This window comes from Physella acuta, unplaced genomic scaffold (assembly GCF_028476545.2).
Source record: "Physella acuta isolate Inbredline_101_S28 unplaced genomic scaffold, ASM2847654v3 ptg000998l, whole genome shotgun sequence".
NCBI lineage: Eukaryota > Metazoa > Mollusca > Gastropoda > Physidae > Physella > Physella acuta.
Window position 1 is genome coordinate 218,168 of NW_026732515.1, and position 24,159 is coordinate 242,326.

The 24,159-nt window shown below is 37.3% G+C and overlaps 1 protein-coding gene across 1 annotated transcript in view; it reads right to left on the reverse strand.

The window, feature by feature from the left end:
* LOC131954439 (putative JmjC domain-containing histone demethylation protein 2C) overlaps positions 1 to 23,497 on the reverse strand; it is a gene marked incomplete at its 5' end in the record, with an annotated part of 44,517 nt that extends 21,020 nt beyond the window's left edge. Inside the window, 6 exon segments of the mRNA XM_059318107.1 lie at positions 4,017 to 4,114; positions 7,062 to 7,146; positions 12,066 to 12,272; positions 13,199 to 13,315; positions 15,654 to 15,800; positions 22,505 to 23,497. Coding sequence (XP_059174090.1) covers positions 4,017 to 4,114; positions 7,062 to 7,146; positions 12,066 to 12,272; positions 13,199 to 13,315; positions 15,654 to 15,800; positions 22,505 to 22,660 — 810 coding nt within the window.
* Positions 23,498 to 24,159: the final 662 nt, after the last annotated feature.

A 24,159-nucleotide genomic window follows, 5' to 3' on the forward strand; every position in this document is an offset into this window, starting at 1 on the left:
TTAATTAAGTCGAAATATTTACTCTCTTGTTTTAACTAACATTTAATTACAAATGATAATAAATATCTAATTACAAAACACCTGTTTAAAGCACGCATTAACCATTTAATTAACCTGCAGTTAAAACACAGCACCGGTCCCAAAGGAAGTTCCCAGAATAGAACTCAACAACAGACGTCACATGACTGGGCTTAGCTGAGGTCAAAGCCGCACTAATCACAAGCGTGTAAAAAAAAAACACACACACCGAGATAAACACGGAGAAAATGAATGCACTTTTGTTTTTATCCTGAGAACCGGTACCTGACTAGTGTCTCCACAGGGTGAATAGAAAGAAGAAGAAAAAAAAAAAACTAAAACACCAACCCCGGTGCCGCAGCTATCGCCACTACTGGCTGGTGTATCTCTCGCGCATGGCGGACCCCCGGCTCAAACAATGAAACTGTCTGGTGAACTCTCCACCACACATGTGACCTTCAAGCTTGTTTGGCGGGCCGGTGGGGCTGCTCCATAAGGAATGTCAAACACTGGGAAATGAATCCTTCAGGCTTATCCAAACTTGTCAGTGGCTTGGCCAGCCGCCAACCCACACTCTCTCACGGGGAGGATAGAGGGATGGGTAAAACAACAGTTGCAACATTATGCAGCTACTAACTGTACCCTATTCACCGGTGGTAATTTAACCACTGGTGTTGACATGATTTACACTGGCAGATAAAACACCAGTGGTTTTACAACTCTTTGAAAAATAATACACTTCAAGCCAGTCAGTTAACTGGGACGAAATAGAATTAGATAGCACACACTCATTTAATTGTTTATTGATTAAAGTGCCAGATACCTATTATTTAATTAATCACGGGTGTGATGAAAGAGCTTTAGAAAAAAAAACTTGGTTAAAAAAATAAACAAAGGTCAAAATGTAATCGATGGTTATCTTTTAAAAGGTTTTTAATCACGTAATAGATCAATTCAAACCCCCACCGCTCTACGCCAGACAAAAAAAAACGTGCATAATTGTTGGCTTGGTTAGACATGCTACCCCCACCCAGCTCGTGAATTATTCATAGATAGAATCCTTTACCTTAGCTTTAAAAGTGAACGTGCGATTGTTTCTGTGTGCCGTTCATGTCTAACTCCAACAGCAGTTCCTGTGGCAGACTCCTAACATGTTTAAACGTGCCCCCCCCCCCACAAACACACATTTCACCACCCACTCCCCTCCCTTCTTTGTCTGAGTTTAGACAGAAACGAAGCTTTAGTTTATTTAAGCTATAAACCATTAACCCACCGTGTATGAATCTAAGTGCATGGGGAAAGTGATAAGCAAGGTAGAACACAGATTCTTGGCATAAGCCACGCAGGATTCTATATTTAGCCCGCATGAAATAATAATTTAGGCTATCTCAAATTACTGCTACCAATTCATTACATCAAGTTGGGATAATGGGAAAAACCACGCCAACATGTCTAAAAACAAAATGAAAACTATTGATCGGTGTAATAAAAAAAAAGAAGTAGCCAACAACAAAAGTGTCCATGACTCATTGAACGCAACATACACAATAAGCTGCCTGATATGGATCTTTTATCATGCAGTTGGGAGAACATCAATACATCTTGTTCCACCGTGCTACATTATATTAGCACGCTTTTCAGAGCGCCCCAGTGTTCAGGTCTGGAAACCGACCAAAATGAACAAAGAATCCTTCTGTCTCTTGAACACTGCCCCACTGTAGTTGGCAGCGAGTGGAGGGGCGGGTGTTGCTCAAAGAGGCCTTAACTTGAGATTGTCGATAACGTCGATTGAATCTACTTGTTATTCCCGGCAACCACAAACATTGATATGATATCTCAAAGCCCGATCCTCGCGGTAGAAATAACAGATACGCACACAACCTTAGAAATTATACTTGATGTCTCTTTCGGGGGAGGAACAGGATAGAATGAAATTGTGCATTGGTTTTTAATTGGAGTCATTTACATTAGTCTGTTATACATTAGGCATGAATGAATTTTAACTAAAGGTTGATTTATGATAAAAAAAAGATCCATTTGTTTATTCTATGATTAGGTTAGGAAGGAATAAAGTTTACAGTGGCATAATGACCTCCAGGACCCTTTACGTTTTGGATACTCGCCAGAAGATACTGGGATTCCGAGCAAGTAAACAAGCATATGTTAGAGCACTGGTTTGTTTTAGTGGAACCATTAGGTTTATGTATTAACTGTTTTAACAGAGTCTGAGATCACATCAAACTACCTAGTACCACTAGTAAAACACTACTTAGCCCGAATGTAGTAAACGAAGCTGGGGAGGGGGGGGGGGGGAGAAAAAAAATGTCCAGTCTTCAGCAAGTGATTTTTTCGCGCTAAATTATCAATTTAAACTGCTAAATCCAGCAAACTATGTCAACATTGAGTAAGCGATGATAACTCTTTCAAACTTACGTCTGGGGGGAAAAACACCTCCTCATACAAATATCCTGCAGATAACGTCCATAATCGCAGAACAGTAACATAGTGGTTGTTCTTTGTTCGCAATTAGAATAGACGTCTATTCAGAACTGGAACTCAAGCAAGACCTCACCTTCCCAATGCCCTCCCCCAACCCCTTCTATTTTTTCTCCCTTCAGCCGTTCGCTCGGTTCTTTTATCTCCGTTTGCCGGGAAGAATGACCTCATTCCGGTGAAAGGATTTACTATGGAGCCAGGACCACGTGAACCGGTAAGGCCGGCTAGCAATTTGTGTTTGTTCAAGTTTATCATGCACACGGCATTAACCCGGGCTTTTACGTCTCCAATCTAATGCCCAGGTGAATTCAAAGGGTAGCACAATTTTACATTTCAGTTCTTGGAGTTGATGAGAAGAGAAAAAAAAGCGAATGTATGGCATTCGATTACTTCACCTTAAAGTTAGGAATTGCCTAATCGAATCAACAGTTGTTTAGTCACCACTAATCTGTTGTGCTAAAATTACCTAGATAAAATATCTAAACACCAAATCTGTTTAACATTTCACGGATTACCATGTATAAACTAGCCTGGTCACCAAGCTTTGATAGTGGGAACTAAAAACCCACCCACCTACTAACACACGAGAAAGATTTGATTTAAAATTCACAACATTACCTAGGGCATAAACGTATCCTATTGACTCAACTATATGCTGCGACAACTTTGGTCAGACAGATAAAAAAAAAATATGGATGAACTAGCCGCAGGCCCTAACGTAGCCCGTGACAAAACTTGGTCTAACGACAACGCTTCAAGTGTCAGCTGGCTTGACGGATGTTGCCTTGGCTGTGTTCTACTTAAGCTGTCACATGTCCCACGAGTACAGCCCAGTCTACAAGCCTACGTTAAGTGGCGGTTTGCTAGATCAAAGTTCTTGTATGACGGGGAAAACAATAGCACTAAAACAGGTTTTTTAAAAATCTATGATATATGAGCTACACATGCGATGTGACTCATTCATAATTTGTTTTTTGTATTCACGCACGTCGACACAATATGCCTTAGGGTGTAACATACTAGACTAGCGTTTTAAGTACATGACTTGCCAAATAGAAAACTTAAACCACTACATAAACCAGAAAAACAACACATTTTTAAACAGTAGGGTATAGTTATATTAAAAAAAAACGAAAATTGAATATTAAAAATGTTCTATAAATAGTACACAGCACAACTAACACGAGGGAAAGTTTATCAAGGCCTAGCAGACAAGCAGTGACAGATTATTTGAATTATCAGTGTAGGCTGGCCTACATTCATTGTTTAACCAGACAAAACTGTGTGACAGGTCAACTTGATTGCTGGCCAACAACAGATTTATTCCCCTGGCTCAGACACACGTGCTTATAATTAAGACCCGACCACAATATAAATCACCAGGGTATCGATTTTTTCCCCTTATCTAATCATACACCGGGATCTTTATGGAATGTAGCTGTTAATCCTCAGTGTCATCTAAAAAAGCAAGACCATGATTTAAAAAAAAAAATTGTACTCACCGATGAGGAATCCTTACTGTTTTGTTTGGTAACAGTACAACGCGGACGTCTCCGCTGGGCTACGCCAACATCGACACCGTTAAGAATGGAATCCACAACTGGCGAGAAAAGAAACAAGGCAGCCTTGAGCTCATCATCGGTTAGCGACACCAAACTCATGGCAGCACGTGCACATGGAATGGCGATAATAAATGGGGGATAATCATTTCACCTTTCTATGCGGCACTCTGAGCAATCGATTGCCGAAAGACGAGCAAATAGTGGAGCGATAGTTCTAGTACACGTAGCTTGACACAAGCACGTCAAAGAAGCAAACATTGACGGCATCAATAATCAAGCTTCAATCGAGAGAAACAGTGAACAAGTACAGGCAATGATCGGCGCAGAACGGGAGAGAGGTAAAAAAAAATATTGTGTACATTGGCTGGCGAGAGCCTTTCTAAACTACAGTTACAGGACAACGGTTAAAGCACGACTGTTTAAGATTAGGTGCGTGTGTGTATGTGTGTGTGTGGGGGTTGAATCGAGTGGGAAATCAAAAGGGATTGTCGATGACGTGCATTAATATTGGGGTATGGGATGGGGAGGTGAGGTTCGGTGCACCGGCTTGTACACACGGAATGTTTTATTATCGCGGAGCTAGACGAGCAAATATCTTTCCGGGACGTGGCCTACCACACAGCGAACCTAACCGCTTCCCCTACCTTTCCCCAACCAACACGGCAAACATTCCCAATACATTTCTATAGGACCACTTTATGATTTCTCAAGCATGTTTAAACAAAAAAAGGGCTGTTATTTCCTGTCGTCTATAAGGCTACTATAAAATTTTATACGGCTGTCTATTTTAAGCTTATCAGATTTTTTTAAAAAGTAAATCTATCTACCACCACCCCCTTCGCCATGTTTTGAAAGCGTTTCACCTATCTAGGCCTATCTCTCAGTTGGACAGCTAATGCATCATGGTTCAACAACAGGTGATGTGCAGCACGTTTCCCTTCTAGTTCACAAGGTCAACTTTACACACATGGGCTTTTTTTAAACATCAGGTTTCAACTAGGCCTACTTGGGTGAACAGTTTTAAAAATTTAAAGTGTAGCAATGAAATAAAAAACGTGTGAGTCAGCCTATGATCAATTTAATCTACGTTTAAGTGCTTTCAATGGATTTTATGATATCTGTGTGAGGAGCAAAGTGACAAATTAAAAAAAAAAAACGTTCGGAAAAATATACAGCACTTGATGGAATCAATTTTTAATGTAAATTTTTAACTACATCTTATTTGGGGGAGATGTGTGCAGTTATAACATACCATATTGCCGCCAGTAAAAAAAAAAATGGATGATTAAAGATACTGGTGTCCGCTAATAGACTTACATAAAATAGGGTTGGGTTGTTAGTAGTATTGTAATCTCGACTAATTTTATGGTTAGAAATTAGGGTTAGGCGTATGGTAGGACCAGGGTTGGGGTTAGGGACAGGGTTAGCATTGACATTAGCCAGCCAAGTGTGTATTTAGTTAACTACCAGTAACCTAACATCCCTTTTTTAAAGAAGACTCCATTATCGGACACCGGTGTAAAAATTCTCCATAAGATTCTACATACTGCAATGCAAATTTACAAGCCGAAAATCATTTAGTAGTACAAGTATTAAGTTGGGGCATTATAATAATTATGATTGAACGGCCGGCCACCTGTTCGTATACTATCTTTTCAACACAAATACATTCAAAGACAAACCCATCAGCGGCAAAAGAACATAATTCTTTATTTTATAATGTAAGCCTAACTTAAAATAAAGACGTACAGAAGCATTGAAAGTGGACCTAATTACAAGCAATTAGTCCTACATGACATGTAATTAACTAGAAGGATTTATTATATAGATCTAGATCAACATTCATCTAACTAACAGAACAAAAATCTTACCCTCTCTATTCACAACTGCGTTTCCTACTAACGGATTTTCTCCACAGAGATTTGCACACTAGTGAACATTTAAATCTAGGGCACAAATAACATGGCTGTCCTTAGATTACAGACAGACCAAAACTAGCGAAGGACACGCTTTGTGTCCGTGAAACGAATGAGCTGCTGACGTAGAGCACGGCTAAACTAGCCAAGTCTGACGAATCACTGACAGTGCGAGACACGATAACACACAACACACACCAACTACTCTAAATCCTCTCGAGACAGGGGAGCTTGCGGTGGGGGATGAGGGGGAGAGGGGGGGGGGGGGTGAAAGGGGGCGGTGGACTATCTCTCCGGTGATTGATGGAGGTGAGAGCCATGTCGCACTGACTGGTACTAATAACATTACTGGCCAGATTACAAGAGACGCTTCATGAACTATAGCTACTGGGGTATTTCGTTCGGTTGTGGTTAACTATTTATAGAAATCCGGAAATCGATGTAATAAAGGTTTAAATGTTAATGATTCACTTTCTTATCAAGATTTTTATTCATCGAACGAACCCTGCGTTACATGCCTACATAAATATTTTACTTGATGGATGTCCTTTTTTTTAAATAAAATAAAAAATACCACGAACAACAGAATGCATTAGTCGCACGGCTGAGAAATGGTAAATACCCCATTTCTATTTTTAGCTCACCGTCTGTTAGTTACGCGCTTGTTACCGCAATAAATCACCAGCTTTTACCGCGGAGTTTCCTGAACTGACTTGGCTCCGTGGAATGTTGTTCAAGTGTTGATGTTCAGAAACGTAAATAAGATTCGGTAAGGTACACGCATTCCTCGACTACATAATACAGTTCACGGTAACAGACGCTCCGTAGTATTCTACCACATTTTGGTGGCTGGTGTAAGTGAGGGAAAGTAACAATGGGGCTAATTAATCGAGTTAGACATACTTGTGTTAGCCACTTAGTTCGGCGCTGAAGTCATGCACATGTTTAGTAGTCAGAGGGGGGGGGGGGGGGGGGGGGGGGAGAAAGAAAAACCACTAGGTATAGTGGGATAAAGTAATGGGAGTGTCTATTATGGTAGAGCGTTGTTAAACAGGAAACAGATACTTACCACCATCGCCAATCAAGTGCATCTGAATGAGGGTCGGGTCCTCATTGTGCTCCTCTAAAACGGTGTCGTCGGTCAAGGTCAAGCTCTGAAATAAAGGATAGAGAACTTCGTGAGGTCAAATGTGTTGCTCAGTAGGATTGTTGACAGCGGTTAGTGAAATGAAGGGGAGGGGAAGGAAAGAGAAGAACAACAAAAAAAGGGGTTGGGGAAGAGACAAAAGGCGTGAAATATTGTGACATCCACGAACAGTGAGTCGACTAGGCCTAGTACTTTAAATGGGAGGTGTGTGTAGATAGGGTGGGGGCGGTGTGATGAGGTGAGGGGGGGTTATAATTTTGTAGGGCTTTGTTCTAGTATAATTTGTATACAATCTCCTGTAATTAAAATCAACCAGTATCATGCACTCCAATACCAGTAATCAACGCCTTTTAATAACTGGTATCCCACTGTCTAAGATGCTTGTCTGTCAATGACTCATAAGCCGTGAATCACATGTAAGTTAAGTAAACGTAACCCAAATTGGCGATCAATAAATCGATCCCTTTATTTCACAGTAATCGCTGCAAGGGCAAATAAATATTGCTGCGGTGAGTGGCGGGGGGGAGTGGGTGGATGCAACTAATGTTTATGGACCGTAAATGGAAAGAAAGAGGTTAGAAAAATCGATGAGGCTCGGAATCTCATTTCCTCCGTGTGTACCGAATCAATGCTTGCCGTGGTCCCATTGAGATACCATCCAGCCTAGAGACATGCGATCCATCTAATGTACGGGGTCTGCTTGCTCCCATCGATCTGAACCACCAACAATTTGCGACCACAGTCAACACTTCAGCCACATCTGTGACCAGGATAAGGCTATTTTTATCACCCCTACTCACCGCTACCAACATCACCCACATCGATTTAAAAAAAAAAACAATGATCCATGTAAAAAAAACCCCACAGAAATCTGCTGTAAATTAAAACAAAGCAGTTGAATAATTGCTTGATAATTAAAGGCTTATAAACGATTTTAAAAATGCAGACTATAATATAGAGAGGTAGATGCATTCCATTAAGACGATTATACAATGAATGGCATGTCTGATTGATGTAATTAGAGACCGAATCTTCTGATGGCCTTAAATGACTTCAAGTAATTAGTAATTAGCACAACACTACTAACCAGTTAATATGTAAGGGGATAATGACCGCATTGCTATTTTAATCCATATTTTTCTCGCCTGTGATTTTTTTTTTCCAATTAAATGTGCACTTATATGCCATCTTTTAATCATCTCTGTGTGGCGACACCAGCTGTACGCAGGGATCATCCGTGAATTAATATGCTACGGTTCTATCACATGATGTAATAGAGTTTTACCGATCAATAGCCGCGGTGTAACAGCTGGGAATGTCATTAGAGAGAACATGTTTATGTCGCGGGATCAAGGTAGGTCACCTAAATAGGGGAAGGAACAAAGTTCTTTGTTTTAACCCTACACGCGGTTCCCAACATAATCGTATGTAAGGGGTTGTGTATTGTTCTACTATATCAGAAATAAAAGGCTTAAATTTGTACATAAATTGTAAAACTGTTAAGTCATCATATTCCCATTTAAGTGGTGAGAAGACAACATGACACCACCGTTACGTCAGATCACTTAAATTGTAGTTATGTAGTCTGTGTGTAGAGGGGAAAAAACTTGTGTTCCCGAGTTCAAAGTTCATTACATTTTCAACAAGCTCTTCAAACGTCACAGAAACAAGCGTCAAGCAGATAAAACACGGACGATTACTGTAGAATAGTCAAGTGAATCCGGTTTACAACCCTGTCGTACTGTAACGTATTCTACTTAAAATACACTTGTTTAAATCTGAATACGTCAAACCCTACAGGCTGAAAACAAGTGCGTGTGTGTGTGTCTATGGCTGTAAAAATAGGTGGTGTCTTGTTTTGATAAGCTATAATAACACAGCGGTTGAAACAACAAATAATATGGGCCTAGTTACCAGCATAGAGGCCTGGTTAACATGTTTTTGTCAGGTCTTGTTCCCGATGTGCTGATATCATTAACGGTCAGTTTGTTACGTGTTAACTAAGCTGTGTTTAATGTATAGCACTGACACACAAAGCTCATTAACCAGATGTGTCACGCGATGTCGAGATTAACAAAACAACAACGTAGCTACACAGAGACACTATCTGGTCAGATGTTGCATGAGTACAAAATGTACCGACATCTACAGCGTGTTTTTTATTTTTTTCTTCTCCTCTCGCGGTGAAGTTCAAGCAGTAGCAGGAATAGAGTGGTGGGAACGTGGAGGTGGAAGAAAGATGAAACTGTAACGTAAAGAAACCTCCAGTGGCGGCTAACAGCTGGTGATCGTTAACTCCGTCTCAATGGTTGGTAGTAAACACCAGGCCAGGGGAGTTTGTACCTAGAAACTTCCTCTCTAGCCCACGGCCAGTTATTTATAAACGGGAACTTTTATACTTGAAACACACATCCCAGTACCCAGCTTTTTAAAACACTTTTTTTTTGTGCCTGCATGACATCGGTACTAAAATTTAAAAGAAGTTTTTAAAAAAAAAAAACAACCTCAGCAGTGTTTGATAATAAAAATTATCATGTTTAAAAGACATTTTTTAGAGAAAAAAAAACATAGCGGGTCAAGGAAAACGAACTTAATTATTTCCAAGAAAGCTTTCGTAACCGGAAAGTATCTTGTACCAAGTGGTCCCAGTCCCAGTGCATACTTTCTAATTAGCTCCGGATACAACAGTTTCGCGCCAAATTCAGAGTTACGATGTGTTTACTTAAAAGCTATGGTAAAGTCACAATACATAAAACAGAACAGTGAAACATTTGTTTAACTCTTGCGTAGACATTTGTCCTAAGATTCTGTGTTTGGATTTCTTGGTATAAAACGGGCGTATTGGTTCGTAATTCGAATCACCGTTTGTAACAATATTTTGGAAAAGACTGGACATTCGTAACCCGAGACATTGTAAAGGCTAAATAAGTTGACACGAAGGCACGGAAATGTTTCACTTGCTTCTGTATGTTCCTAACAGCTTTATGCAAAGCAAGCAGTGTAAATGGGGTTCATTGGAAGGAAGACCACTAGGGAATACAGAGAAAAATTATTGATCAAAACGGCTAGCCCTGAGTACTCTGCCTGGGAGAGTGGGTGGAAGCCAATTCTTAATGGCTTTTCCCGCCACAAACATCCCCCCCCCTCCTCCTCCTCACCCTGTCCGCCGTCTTACTGCGCAGACACGTTGCCAGGGTATGCCATTATCGACGTTATCGCATTTCTGGGTATCCTGTTTACTAAAGACCTTGGCGGTAATAAACTGTTGAGGTCATTTAATCACACGCCACGACAGCACGAACAAACAATACCACAAAAGAAAAAAAAACAGCATACAATTAATTAAAACCGCAAAAAAAAGTTTTCATATATAAAAAAAAGTTTAAGAGCCCAAGACAACAATACAATAGGACATTGACTCCCATTATTAAAAAAAAAAAAAACAACGAAGTAAAGTGTGTTTAAAAAAACACATTTTTAAAACGCTCAAGCAACCAGCCCCCCTTAATCCTTGAGACGAGGCCTGCCTAAAAATAAAACTGAAGCAACAGCGCACGTAAGGCCTGACAACGGCGGTAGAGTGTATTCGTGGCTTAACCTGTAGCTCACATGTTCCATAAGTCTAACAGAGAACGATATTCATCGCCCCGGCAGGTGTATGTCTGCTAAACTAGGTCACGAACAGTTTTACAAAAGGCAAACAAAACCGAGCCGGCGCAGATTGCCAAAGGCAAGTCAACGCCCCCCCCCCCCCTTTCCCTCCCACTCCCCCCCTCTCCTCCACCGGCTTCTCTATTTCACTAAGCCATTAGTGCTGACATTTACCAGGCATGGAAATAGCTGGCAACAAACAGTTTGACGTGAGTGAAATCATGATGTGTCATAGACAAAGTATAAAGTACGCCAGGATTAAGAAAAAGCTATCATCGAGAGGAATCGATCGGTGTGGCATACACATAATGACACAGAATTACAGTCACTTCCACTCCAGATGACGGCTCGACCTTTAGAAAATCTATTTATTGCGCTAGGGGAAAAATTTCACAACATGGTGGAAGACAATAGGGCTGATCATATTCAAAACAATGTGCATGGGTTATGGAACAGACTTAACCTTTGTAAACAAAATAAACACAACATTGATTTAAAAAAAAAAAAGAGGCAAGACATTTACACAAGATTGATCAAATAATTAATATTAAACATGTGAAACTCCTCCAAGAGAGGCTTGCCTATTATTAATAGTGTACAGAGCAAAATTGATATTATATTTATATACAGTTTTGTAAAATACAAATAAAACAATTGGAGATCCTTTAAAACAACCAGTCAAGAGCAAAGCAATTATACAATTATCTTATGAATTTAAAAAGAAAATCAATAACTATTTATTTTTATGTGTCTAGTCTTTAGAGGACTACACCCTCGCCCCCCCCCCCCCCCCCCTACACAAAGCATGGCACACATAGGCCTAAGCCTACTTGAAATATGCATTTGAATCACGCGCTAAATAGTGTAAAAGAAAATATACTGCACTAACAAGAGGAAAAAAAAGTTATGGTTTTAATGTGTTGAAAGATTAGAAAACGTGCCAAAGAAAACACTTGCCCGACGATGGAAAGACAGGTACATTAAATGTTGCCAAACAGCTCGCCAAACCCCACTATCCCCCCTTACCCCCGTTAATTTATCTGATTGCGAAATGCCAACACAAGGGATGCCTCATTTCCCTTCCTCCCCCGAAAGCTATTCCCGATATGATTCGAGTTATGTTAGCGCTAACATCGATTCTCTAGTTAAAACAAAATATTTGAGAATTAACAAACATGAAAGACTATCCCAAATAAACCGTTTTATCAAACACAGTGACAGACAATATCGGTGAGAAAGGTCATTAACAACAGACGAACCAAGTTCAAAGCTTACCTTGTTTGTGTGGTTGTAAGACTTGATAACGGCAGTATACCACTGGGTGGTGCCTTCGGTACGGTAGACCTCTACGCGATAGCCCAACAACACGGTGGGAGTGGTAAGCAATATTTTCTGCCCGTCTTGATAATCTGTCCAGGCTTTAACCCACTTTACTACGTCGGGGCTGTTCTTGACTGACGGAAGTGTCTTCTCGTCCCCTTCCTGAACAAATTAGAAGAAAAAACCATCCGTCAAGTTGTTTTATTTACACTGAACAGCCATGAGAATTACTGTATACAAACAAAGTATGGTTGTTTTTACTTTTATATATCGTTTTTAATGTATACTGTTATTTGAGAAATGGATAGTCCATCGTGATTATTTATAAGAAAATATTACTGCATGGACTGAGGTGTGATTACATGTAGCCTAGAAAATGACATAGAGCATGTGAATCTAAATATCTATTTAAAAAAAATTACTATTGCTAAATAACTGAAATAATCAAGCTAAATGTAAGCTTAAACATTTTAAAATATAATTTTAATTTATTTACTATATATATTTTAAAAGTGCCATTTTTGTCACATTCAAACATAAACATCGATAGAAAATATCTTAAAACCGACAGCAATACAAAGACAATACAAATAATATCAAGGATAATATTTTTTTAAGTCTAATTTTCAGTTTAAAAACAAAACAAACAAGCTTTTTTATTGGGTCGGGACAAACTGTGAACTAATCAACTTGATTTGATCAAACCGTTATTGCCTCAAGCAGCAAGTTTTGCTGAGCAAACTACTTAATGGCAATGATTTTGTACACGTGGAAATTATAATTAATCATCAACAGATCAACAAACTTGACTGCACGATATTTTCCCGCAGCGTAAAGGCGATTGTTTTAAAATATGTACGATCGATTTTCTCGATGCTATATATATCCTACACGAAAATGCACTTACTTCCCTACCGAGACATATGTTGCGGTTTAAAAAAAAAACTATAAACACGTGATGTGGTCATATTGAATTACAAATTCTATTCAATCAATGAGGTGCATCTTTTCATGAATAAACCCATCGATCTTCACAAAGCTATGCTGGATATTGATTCTCATAAAAAGTGAAAGAAAAAAGTACTTACTTTATAAAATGTAATATCTTTCTCCTCCACTATACTGAGTAATCGATCACTAAGAAACTCGACAGGCCGCTTGCTCTGGTGAAATAACCCCGCTTTGTCCACGACAGGTTTGAAACACTGCACGTATTTAAAAAAAAAAACAAGAGAGAATTACTCGGGGAATCAATAGAGCAGACTGGAAGATAGGAGAGTAATAATATCACAAGGGCCCCAGCCGCTATTTCTAGCGTCTGGTTACATAAACTAGCAGCTGGAAATTCCTCGCACGGCAAATACGATTGGCCTCATTCTTTTTCCCAACTCAACCTCTTCCAAACCCCCACTCCCCCTCTCCCCCATAGTTCACAGATTGTACACCACGCGCTGAGATTTAGATCAATAGGCGAGTCATCTCGAATTTCCCCCCTCGGAATACTCTTTAAGACTATGGAGTAATAAGCGGCGGTGATACTCGGGCAGGAATGGTGGGGGAGGGAGGGGGGCGTGTAAAAGATGCTACATGGTTACGTGCTGAACCCGTGCACCACGAAATCATGTCAATCGACTGGCAGTTGGCTGGTGAAGTAGATGCATTCACCCCCAACTGACAAGGGAGCAACTTGCTTCCTTGCATCTGCGTCGTCTTGGCAACCGAGGGGTATAACTCACGAGGCTTGCTGTTCCTTAGGATAAAGCGTACTGTAAACATCATTTAACCTTTTATAAATCGAGTGGGAGAGTTTATTTTAAAAAATACGCTAAACGAACTACATGTTCGCTTAAACCACATCACCATATCCCCCAGATCAATCGTGATATTATAACCCCCATTAATACAAGTAGCAATATCACAGTTTAAGGACACATTAACTTAGGTCTGAGCCAGATTTTGCAACAGATTTTTGAATTAATGAAAATCAATATATAAAAATGTGTACAACGTTGAAAAACGTTTGGCATGAATAGGTGTTACTCTTAAACAAAATAGGGGAAAAAAATGTGTAAAGTCTAACGGGGATTTCAATGCTTTCTCTGTTAATGAATGCAGAGAAAATATAGAGACCACAGAAGAAAAGCAGACGTAGGCAGCGTGTCCTAGATCTTTTGTATGCTACAGACACTGGTGGTTTCTAACCTTTCTTACTCAGCCTAACGCTCCTCAATAGAACTTTTGTCCTCATGACACCAGTCTTTTTTTTTTTCAGATAATATAATCAATATTTCGCGTCAAAGCAAGTATTACACCCACCCCGGCGTTCCTAACACATTGTAGTATACTTAATACACCGTAATTCCCTTACCACGTTTGAACATTATCAGTATGCCTTTTGATAATTAAATTAAATAAGAAAATATACATTAAAAACTAGCACCTAACTCCATCCCAAAGAAAGAAATCTCCTGCTTATAAAGTTACATAGGTAAATACCTCCCCCACTACCAGCAAGTTCAACAAGCTTTATGATTTTATGTTGTTATTTTTTAAAAATGCAACCACTTTTGAGTGATAAAAATATAGTCATCGTGATCAATTGTTAGTGTAAATCGCTACATTGATAAAGTATAACCTTTTACTATCTTATTCACTGCAATGAATCATGTGGATGTTAATTTTGCAATCCAGTGAAGTAGAAAAAAAAAATACAACACCAAAGATAAAAAAAAAAATCCCGACTGGGCCAGACTTCTCGCAAAATAATCATTGAGACATCCCCTCGGCCGAGCCCGCTATAGCTACACAGCAAAGAGAAAAAAGTCAAAGAGGTTAAGTTCGCCGCCCTCTCCCCCTCTCTCTCCCTTCCCACCAAAAGACCCCGTCCCGAACCTAGCCGAGTAATCCATCTCGCCTGACAGGTTCAATCTCAATGTGCCGTGGCCTCTCCACGTCCGGAACACCTCACACACAGAAACACGCACATGGGAGGGGGTGGGGTGGTGAAAAAAAGGACGCGCTGTACTTGTGTGGAAATCCTCAACAGAGATCCCTACACTGGTTTATCAGCAACACCGCCCTGCTCCCCGCCCATTTTCTAACACTAGCTTATGATGTGTTATACTTCTATGGCACACATAAACAAAGGAAATAGAATATTGACATCAGTATATCTATTTGTGGACTATATTCTTTGATTACATAATACATATTTATGGACACGATAGAGATAACCAATGACCCCCTTAATTATTTTTTAACACCAAGGTAATAATTTTATTAATTAAACTGATGCTGAAATCTTCGTGGAGGGGTTGGAAGCAGACGTAATACTGATATAACTGTCATTATTCCAAATGGAATAACAGTTACCTAACACTTCTCTATCTAAATCCCAGTAATTAACACACACACACACACACACACACAAACCGCGCATCAATTATTCAAAACTAACATTTACGAAAGTTAAAGAGCACTCAAAACATTTTTTTCCCACAAAGGAAATAATATGACACATATTTAAAAAGTTAAAAAGCTTACCAACGCGGGCCACAACGTATCCGAGTGGTTATGATCCTTTTTCTCCACCCACGAAAGTGTGTGTTCAACTAAAAATTCACAAAATACTTCGTGCACTTTGACATATTCCCGAGACTTCCAACCCGTATCATCAAACTCCACCAATACCTGGAGAATAAATTATATATTATTATAAAGGCCTAGTAGAAATGTTGCTATTATGTAAGAAATATACGGTTTCTGGCTTTCTGCATACACAAAAATCGTTTTTTAATACTGAATACTTTGAAATTTTTAATAGATTATTTTGCTTTTGTTAAGAGATCTTTATCATAAAGAAATATATGTAACGAGATTTATTCTGAAAACTAAAATTAACGCACAAATAAAAAGCCACAATGACTGGGAACAGGCAAAGATTGATAACCCTTGTTTGCTGAAGAGCTGAGTAATAACCTGTTTTCTCTAGTTATATCCCTTAGCCAACACTACCGACCTCAGAAGGGAAAGCAACAACCAGTTGAGCAAGAAACTCCCAATGTTTATATAGGTTAAACAAAGAGCCGCGGGGTGGGGGTTTTACTGAGGTAAAACAGTGATGTTGGAAATGGGATACATAAGGAAAAAATAATAAAATGAATAAATGATCATTCAAATTTTACTACTACCCTAAAGCCATCAATGTTGACCGAGACAATGAAAGGCAAACATCGGCTCTAGAAACGCATGCAAAAAAAAATGTGTGAGAGTGCGTCTCTTTTAATTACCAGTGAGTGGGTTTTTTTTTTTTTTTTTTTTTTTTTTTTTTTTGTAAAAATAATTTACAAATGATAAAACAAGTACTTATAAAACGTGTTGCATTGCACTTTCTATCAGGGTATAATTTTTATAAAGGCTAACTTTTAAATGCGGCTCATAAATTATTTTAAAGCATTAACAATTGACTACAAAAGGGATGCTGATACATAAGTATCCATATGCTATTTGCTAATAAATAAACTAATGTTATGTATGAACAAACTGAGTGATCGAATGGTAGAGCGTTAGGCTACTAGTCCGAGGGTCTCTGTACGTACCCTGTCCTATAGGACTACTTAGGACGTCCCTGAGTCCACCAGCTTTGATGGGTACCTAACTCAGGTTTGGGAAAATAAAGGTGACGGGGCAAAAGTTTCTAAAAAAAAAAAAAAAAAAAAAAAAAAAACCTTAAAGCCCTATACACAAATGGACTGTTAATTCTGAGTTACTTTAACTGTAACCACAATGAGCCAACTACAAAAACATAAACTAAATGTATGTAACCTGTGGTGGGATATGTCTAGGCCTAAAGCACTGATATGACTTTAAAAATATAAATTAATATAATACTTAGTTTAAAATGAGTAATAAAAATAACCTGATAATTTTTAAAAGACATGTCTGATTAGAGAATATGCATGTATAGTTTATACACACGGATGTTAACACTAATGGGATTAGCTTGAATGAGTGTTTTTAATATGAGGGAATAGACCGAGAAGTAGCCCAGGAAAAATAAGCACGGGATTACCTAAACAATGTACAAGACTTGCAGTGCATCTGTTAGTTACTCAGGCTAAGTCTAACTATGCTCAAGTAATTAATGTACAGCTCTAGTTTAAATAAGTATTGATTTGAGCTAGGCAACCCCTCCCCAAATCCTCGCTAAAGCTTAGTAACATAGCTGGCACAGTATTGGCAAAACGTCACCAGTGCTTTTGATATAAGAGGAAAGATGGAGATCACAGCCATCGGTGTACCTTCTCTATGTTAGATAACACAAACAAGACGACTTTTTCAGCATAATCTAAACACGATGGCTAACATTTAAACAAGGCTAACAATAGTAAAACTATTTTATAATATCACACCATAAACATACACTAAAAATAATAAGAAAAACGATATGTAAGTAATGAGTAAAAAAAAAGAAACCAAAAAATATGTTATTCATGAAATAGTGGGGATATAAAAGCTCAAAGACACGAGTTTTCAGTACCTTATTTAAAAAAAACAAAAACCCGAGGTTTTGTGGTGTTAAAAATTATATACAAAATAGACGATACAAAAAATAATAAATGCGACATACTGGTTAATATTCATGAAATGTTAGCACATAGCGTTAAGGTGGGGGTCTTTTTTATGTGATATTCTGATATAGGGCCTACTAAAGTTTTTTTAGTACTTCAGATAGTTTTTTTAAGTAAGAAAACGCAAGTATTATGGTTTTTAAAAATCAGAATGAGTTACGCCAAACTACCAAAACGCAGGACTATCCTAAGTTTCGATATGGATGTACCCATGTAACTTTGTAAGCTCACCAGTACATAAATTGTACATTTTAGCTCACGTTTAATTAATTCCGAGGACGATGGTTTAAAAAGTGACTCAACTCTAGTGTGCCTCTGTCGTATATCGAGATTTAGCTCTAGATCTAGTATCTATAAAAACTATATGGGTAACAATCATTGGTCCGGATGTGGCTCAGCTGGTGCTCATTGATAAATTTAGATAAACTAATAGTTTTGTACAGTATTTAAAAACACCACCAATACGCACTTGAGTTTGCAGTAAAGTTATAATGCAATTCATTAGCAAGGGTGGGGTAGGGGGGGCATGAAAATCAGATACTGCAATACTCTTAAAACTTACACTAGTCTTTGTTACGGGGTGTGACATCCAAATAGCATTCGCGTGACACTGCATTTTAATTTTCATTCACACATAGCCCTATAACTACACTATAAACACAATAAAATGTCAATTTATGTCAACGCAAGAGGGACTGCCAAAGTAGATACAATGTAACAAAGGCAATTAATGTATTATATAGGTGTTTGACTTTGAATAACAGAACAAAACAATAATATATAATCAATGCTATATTTTACAACGAACGTGTACTATTAGTATATTACAAATGTGTGTGGGGGGGTGGGGGGTGATAATGAAAGAATGCTAATAAAAAATGATTTTAGACTAACGCAAAACACGGGCCTGTTTTCAGTATCTCGAAATAAATATTTCGTCACACATGGTAGATTTAAGACTTGTTTACATTCTACCAAAGCCTCTGAGCGATAAAACAATGCGGGGAAACATGTGCTGAAGTTACACAGCGTGTTGCCCTTGAAAAAGAATCTATTTGGCGAATGAGTGTTGACGGTTTGGTGTGTTTGTTGAGCGTTTGGTTTAGCTCGGCTGAAAATAATAATATAAACCTAGCAAGTGATTGCGCGGTATTTTAATGAACAATATTCTTTTATTGTACAACTAAGGATGCAGTTTCTTAACACATATAAAGGATGAATTTATTTCTGCATTTACATACGATTTTTCATCAACTAAAACTGCTGCAAACTGTCTAATAATTGCTTACTTCTTTTCTCGTAGACATGGTATATATTCATTAAACAAATGTAACAACAGATACACTATAATATAAGCCTACTAATACAACACGGTTCGTTGAGATCCACCCTACAGTAACTACACGCTACACAAGAACAGAGGCTTTTCCCTCTACAATTTGCAATAGTGATTACTGCTACTAAAAAAAACGATTGCATAGTAGCGGCTTCCTGTGTAGAAGATAGCTTTTAAACAAAACGTTTTAAATATATCTACAAGTAAGCAGTTGTGATAATGCTGTAAGAACTCAAACAGCTCGTTCTAACATCAATAGCAACATTTCCCCCAAACATATTAGACAAAGCATGTAGCATGTCTACTGCTTTTAAACGTTTTCGCACCATCAACAACAAATGTTTTTATTGATTTCTGTACCCATACTCAGCATAGCGTAACAACAAAATCTTTTTAAAATATGTCTGATCTACATGTGGGACTGTAGAGTCAACAGATACCGATAGATATTTCACATCATCTTTTCATCTTTTCCCGTTTCTGCCCAAAACACGTGAGGCAGAAGAAGAATTAAGCTTTTCAATGACCTCTGATACTGGGGTATAGTGTGGTCAGCACTGTGCCCAGCCACATTTAGTTTCCCTAACGTGAAACAGGTACCCATTCGAGCTAGGTGTACCAAGGGACGTTGTAGATTTATAAACTCGAGACTAATTGGGCTTGCGACCGTAGTCGGTATTTCCTTCATATATTTTTCTTCGAGGGGTGGGGTGGATAGTGGTTCAAGTATAAATTTATTTATATCCATTCTATTTTGTTCGGGAGGAGTGGGGGAGATTTCTGAAAGAAACTCTGGTCGTAAGCTCTACAATTCGGCCCCGCCATCCAACGCTACTTTATTTGTTGATCGTTGGTTTTTTTTTAAATCTCGCCATTTATACTCGAATACAAAAAAAAGTGAACTGTTACAAATGTTCCGCTGTTTTACGTTGATATTGTCTTCCTTTTAAAATGTATTAGCTATCTACGCCAATTGGTGAGGCATGTTGAAGTCAAATTTTATGATGGCTCATACTGATGGATATAATAAGAGAATGTCGAAAAAATGACGTTTGGATTTCTATGTACCCAATCGGCACAATCATCCCCCAAAGAATTTTTTAAATAGCTATTTCTCTCTTCTTATTTATTTACTGTGTTAGGTCAAGATCATTTTAATAAAACTAAAAAAAGTGTATATTTTGAAAATAACCGACAAAATTCTTTTCAAAAACTTTGTAACATTTTCTGAACCACATTCCCAATGTAGTTCCACTACGAGTGTGATGTCGTGTATCTGAATACCCATCGCTTGTTATCAAAATGCCCAACTACAATTGTTTTCTTTCAATTTTGGCTTATAATGTCTTAACATTGCAACCCTCCTTGGATATACAAACCTAATACGCTTGAAATATAAAAACAACCACGTAGTGTGAGGGTTTCGTTTAAAAAAAAATGAAAGAGACATACAGATTGAATTTTTTAAACTCTCTATAACGACGACTAGATTTATAAAGTAACGCACCTAAACAAGCTTCAAAAACAAACGGGAACCACTTGTACGATCTTTACTTTACAGTTTAAGTTAAATCAATTAGATAGGCCTACTAAGCAATTTCTTATTAAAATAATATTATGATCAGTCAAATACCCACGTTTTACCAGTACGATGAAGCATTGCTTTAATAGTTTAAATGACGTTTTTATGATGTTTTGTTGTATTTTTACCCCCCCCCCCCCCCCCCCCCCCCCCCCGGACAAGGTATTCGGAAACTGTATTAGATCTATCCCAGTGTTATTCACACACATTGTTTATTTGTAGTTATTTATCATTCAGAATTTCTGTTCTTTTCCCTCCAGAACTTTTTTCGTGGCTGATGATCATGTTTATTAGAATACAAATGAAAAGTAAATAGATTCATCTCCAGAATCCGAATTTGAAAGAAATAACTGATCATTTTTTGGGTTTTAAAATAACCCATTTATATTTATTAATGGGAATCAAATCTCTGTAATCTAAAGAGGAAATAAGTAGTCAAATGATTGTTTATTATTGTTTGATAGGTACATACTTCTCTTCAATGCAATAACTGTCTGTAATTGCAGAATCAAGTGTGATATTTTTTGAAGAAAAAAAAAAACGAAATTGTAATGAAAAATTATGGGATGGGGATAAACTAAAAAATAATATAATGTGTAGCCTAAATATAGTAATTTACATAAGTATGAAACCTTAACTCTCCAAATACACTAACGGCTAGTTTGATTTTTTAAAAATTAAATAAGTTGATCTTAAATTTTTAGTGGAATTAAAATAGCCTACTGAAATTGTTCAACCACTATCTATTTGGCTTATATAGGCCTATAGAAGCTGTTGATTTGCTGAGTAACCTAAGATAAATTATTATAAATTAACAATAAAACACTACATTCTAAATCTAGTAGGCTACAGCTTTGGTATTATTTAGGCAAAATAAGTAAGTTATGTTCTAATGACTAAGGAGCATTGATACAAAGTAGGCCTTAGACTAAAAAACTATATGAAGTAAATTGACAGATATGCATAGATTAGAAATAAAACTGGAGTAATTAACTGATGTAGCCTAAACTAACTAAAGTAGAATCTAGATCTAGACATGTATATTATTTATCACATAATTAAGCTACTAGATCTAGATCTAGACTCTAGTATGTCCCTGATTCACTTAGCTCTGATTTTTTTTTAAATGTAAAGACGGGTGGGCATGGCATTCTAGATTTAGAATCTAGATCTAGATGTAGATTTATGTGGTAGATGTAGTATTACTGACCATACAATGCCCTTTAGTTTGTATGCAGAGGCTTAGATGAACTAAACTTTGTCTGCCTACGTCAGGTCCGAAAGGGTAACTTTCTTACTTGTATTTAGAGATCTAGAATCCAAATCTAGAATCTAGATAATATAGTTTTTCCAGACTCTAGCTAGAGATCTAGAATTTAATTTCAATGATAACAGATCTAATTTTTTATATTTATGGGGTTGATTAGCCTACATCACATCTAGATTTTCTAGATCTAGATCTACTAGATCTAGATCTAGATCTAGATTCTAGCTCCAGTTTATATAAATTGTTATTTATTACTGTAACTATACAGACTATGAAACATATTTTAAGCTAAAAAATTTACAGAGATGACAGAAATAATCAAATATGCTGAGTTCACTAACTTAGTAAACTAAACTTTTAAAAAAGTGTAGACTCTATGTGGGGGGGGGGGGGGGGGGGGGGGGAGCAAAAACGAACATTGTGTTTGTAAACCTTGATGGGAACTGAATAACCTGTTATTCCATATTATCAATGTCATGCGTGATCAAACATGAACACAATGTTAAATAAAGCAAAACACATCGAAATCTAGATCTAGATCTAGAATAGATTCTTGATCTAAAAAGTAATTTTACTTACAGTAAATTCAACGTTGCTACTATCCCGAGTAGAAACAGCGCGTACAAAACCAGACCGCCATTCCCACTCTGAAATTTTAGATAATTTAAGCTTTGTTTCACTCTTTACGGAAATAAAGCGCTTTCCAACAAGCTCCTCCCTACTTTTATAAGCCATGCCTCACATTATGAATTTAAAAACAATATATTTAGTGATCATTTTTAAAGAAACAGATACAAAATTCCGAGGAATGTCACTACACCCGATTACGTTGTGGATGAATACACTGACATCTGGTAGGTCAAAAGGTCACATTCATGTGTAGCTACGCAGGGTAACAAATAGTACCTAATTTATTTTTAAAAATAATTAAACTTCTGTTGCCAAAATCAAAGTTATTTTCATTCCATCTGTTATAAATTAAATGCAATTGTTTTCACGATTGAAGTTCGACTTATGTACTGGAGTATGCCTAAGGCCAAATTACATAGATCTATTTATTTCTAGCAGACACAGCCGTAGGTCTCAATCCTGCTCAGCGTTCCACTTCCAGAGTCAAGTCTGAAGAATAAAATCAGAATTCCTCAACATATAAGAATTATAACAGAAATAAATTAGAGTGAAAAATAATTTTTCCGAAAATAAGATAAATTGAATTGTTAAAATTGATATAAAATAGGGGCTGTTCTTTTAAAAAACACTAACATTTTTTCGAAAACTTTTTATCTGGGTCTGTAGCCTTGGTGTAGAGAACTTTTATTTCATGACCTACATGTGGTTATGTTTTGGTCACGTGACGGCAGTGACGACATTAAAATGGCTGCCTTATAACTTTGGAATTTCAAATAAATTTGAACGCTCTTTGGCTTTAAATTGGTGGGATGACTGTGTTACTAATTATTACTTTTGTATTGGTGATTTAAAGTAAACGTTTTATTATACTGTAGTCTAAAGGATACAATTAGATTCTAAATGCTGAAATATGGTATCAGCAATTTTATCTCGACTAGTCATGTAAGTAAATCTTCGACTTCTCAATAACTTCTCAACTTCTCATCATTTTCAGTTCACCAGTTTTCATCATTTTTAAATTTGAGTTAGAATCTACTAGATCTGGATTCTAGATCTATTTTTATAGAATTCAAATCTATAGGTATAGAAATCTAGATCTAGATTTATTTTTGATTAGATCTAGAATCTACATTCAAAATCTAGAGTTTTGGAGATCTAGTCAATGGTTTTTTTCAATCATTTGATAATTGATTGAATGAATCATCACATTTCATTTCACATTCATGTTTCATTGTTTGTTTTATGCTCCTGGACGGACATCCTATTAATTATTTTTAAAAAAATAGATCTAGACTACCTAAAGGACCTAAAGATTCTAGATCTTAATCTGTTTACAAGTTTACACGTAGATCTAGATCTAGATCTAGACTTAGATCTATGTGTTTTCATGTTAAAATTTAAAATGAATTTTGAATTTAGCCTAGATCTAGATCTAGATTCTAGATCTAGATTCTAGATTAGTTAGATTCTAGAATCAGTTAGAATCTAGATCTAGATCTAGAAGATCTACTGATCTAGAATCTAGATTATTCTGTAATTTAGATCTAGATTCTAGATAATCTACTAACTGACAGTACTGATCAAAGATGAATAATAATAACAAT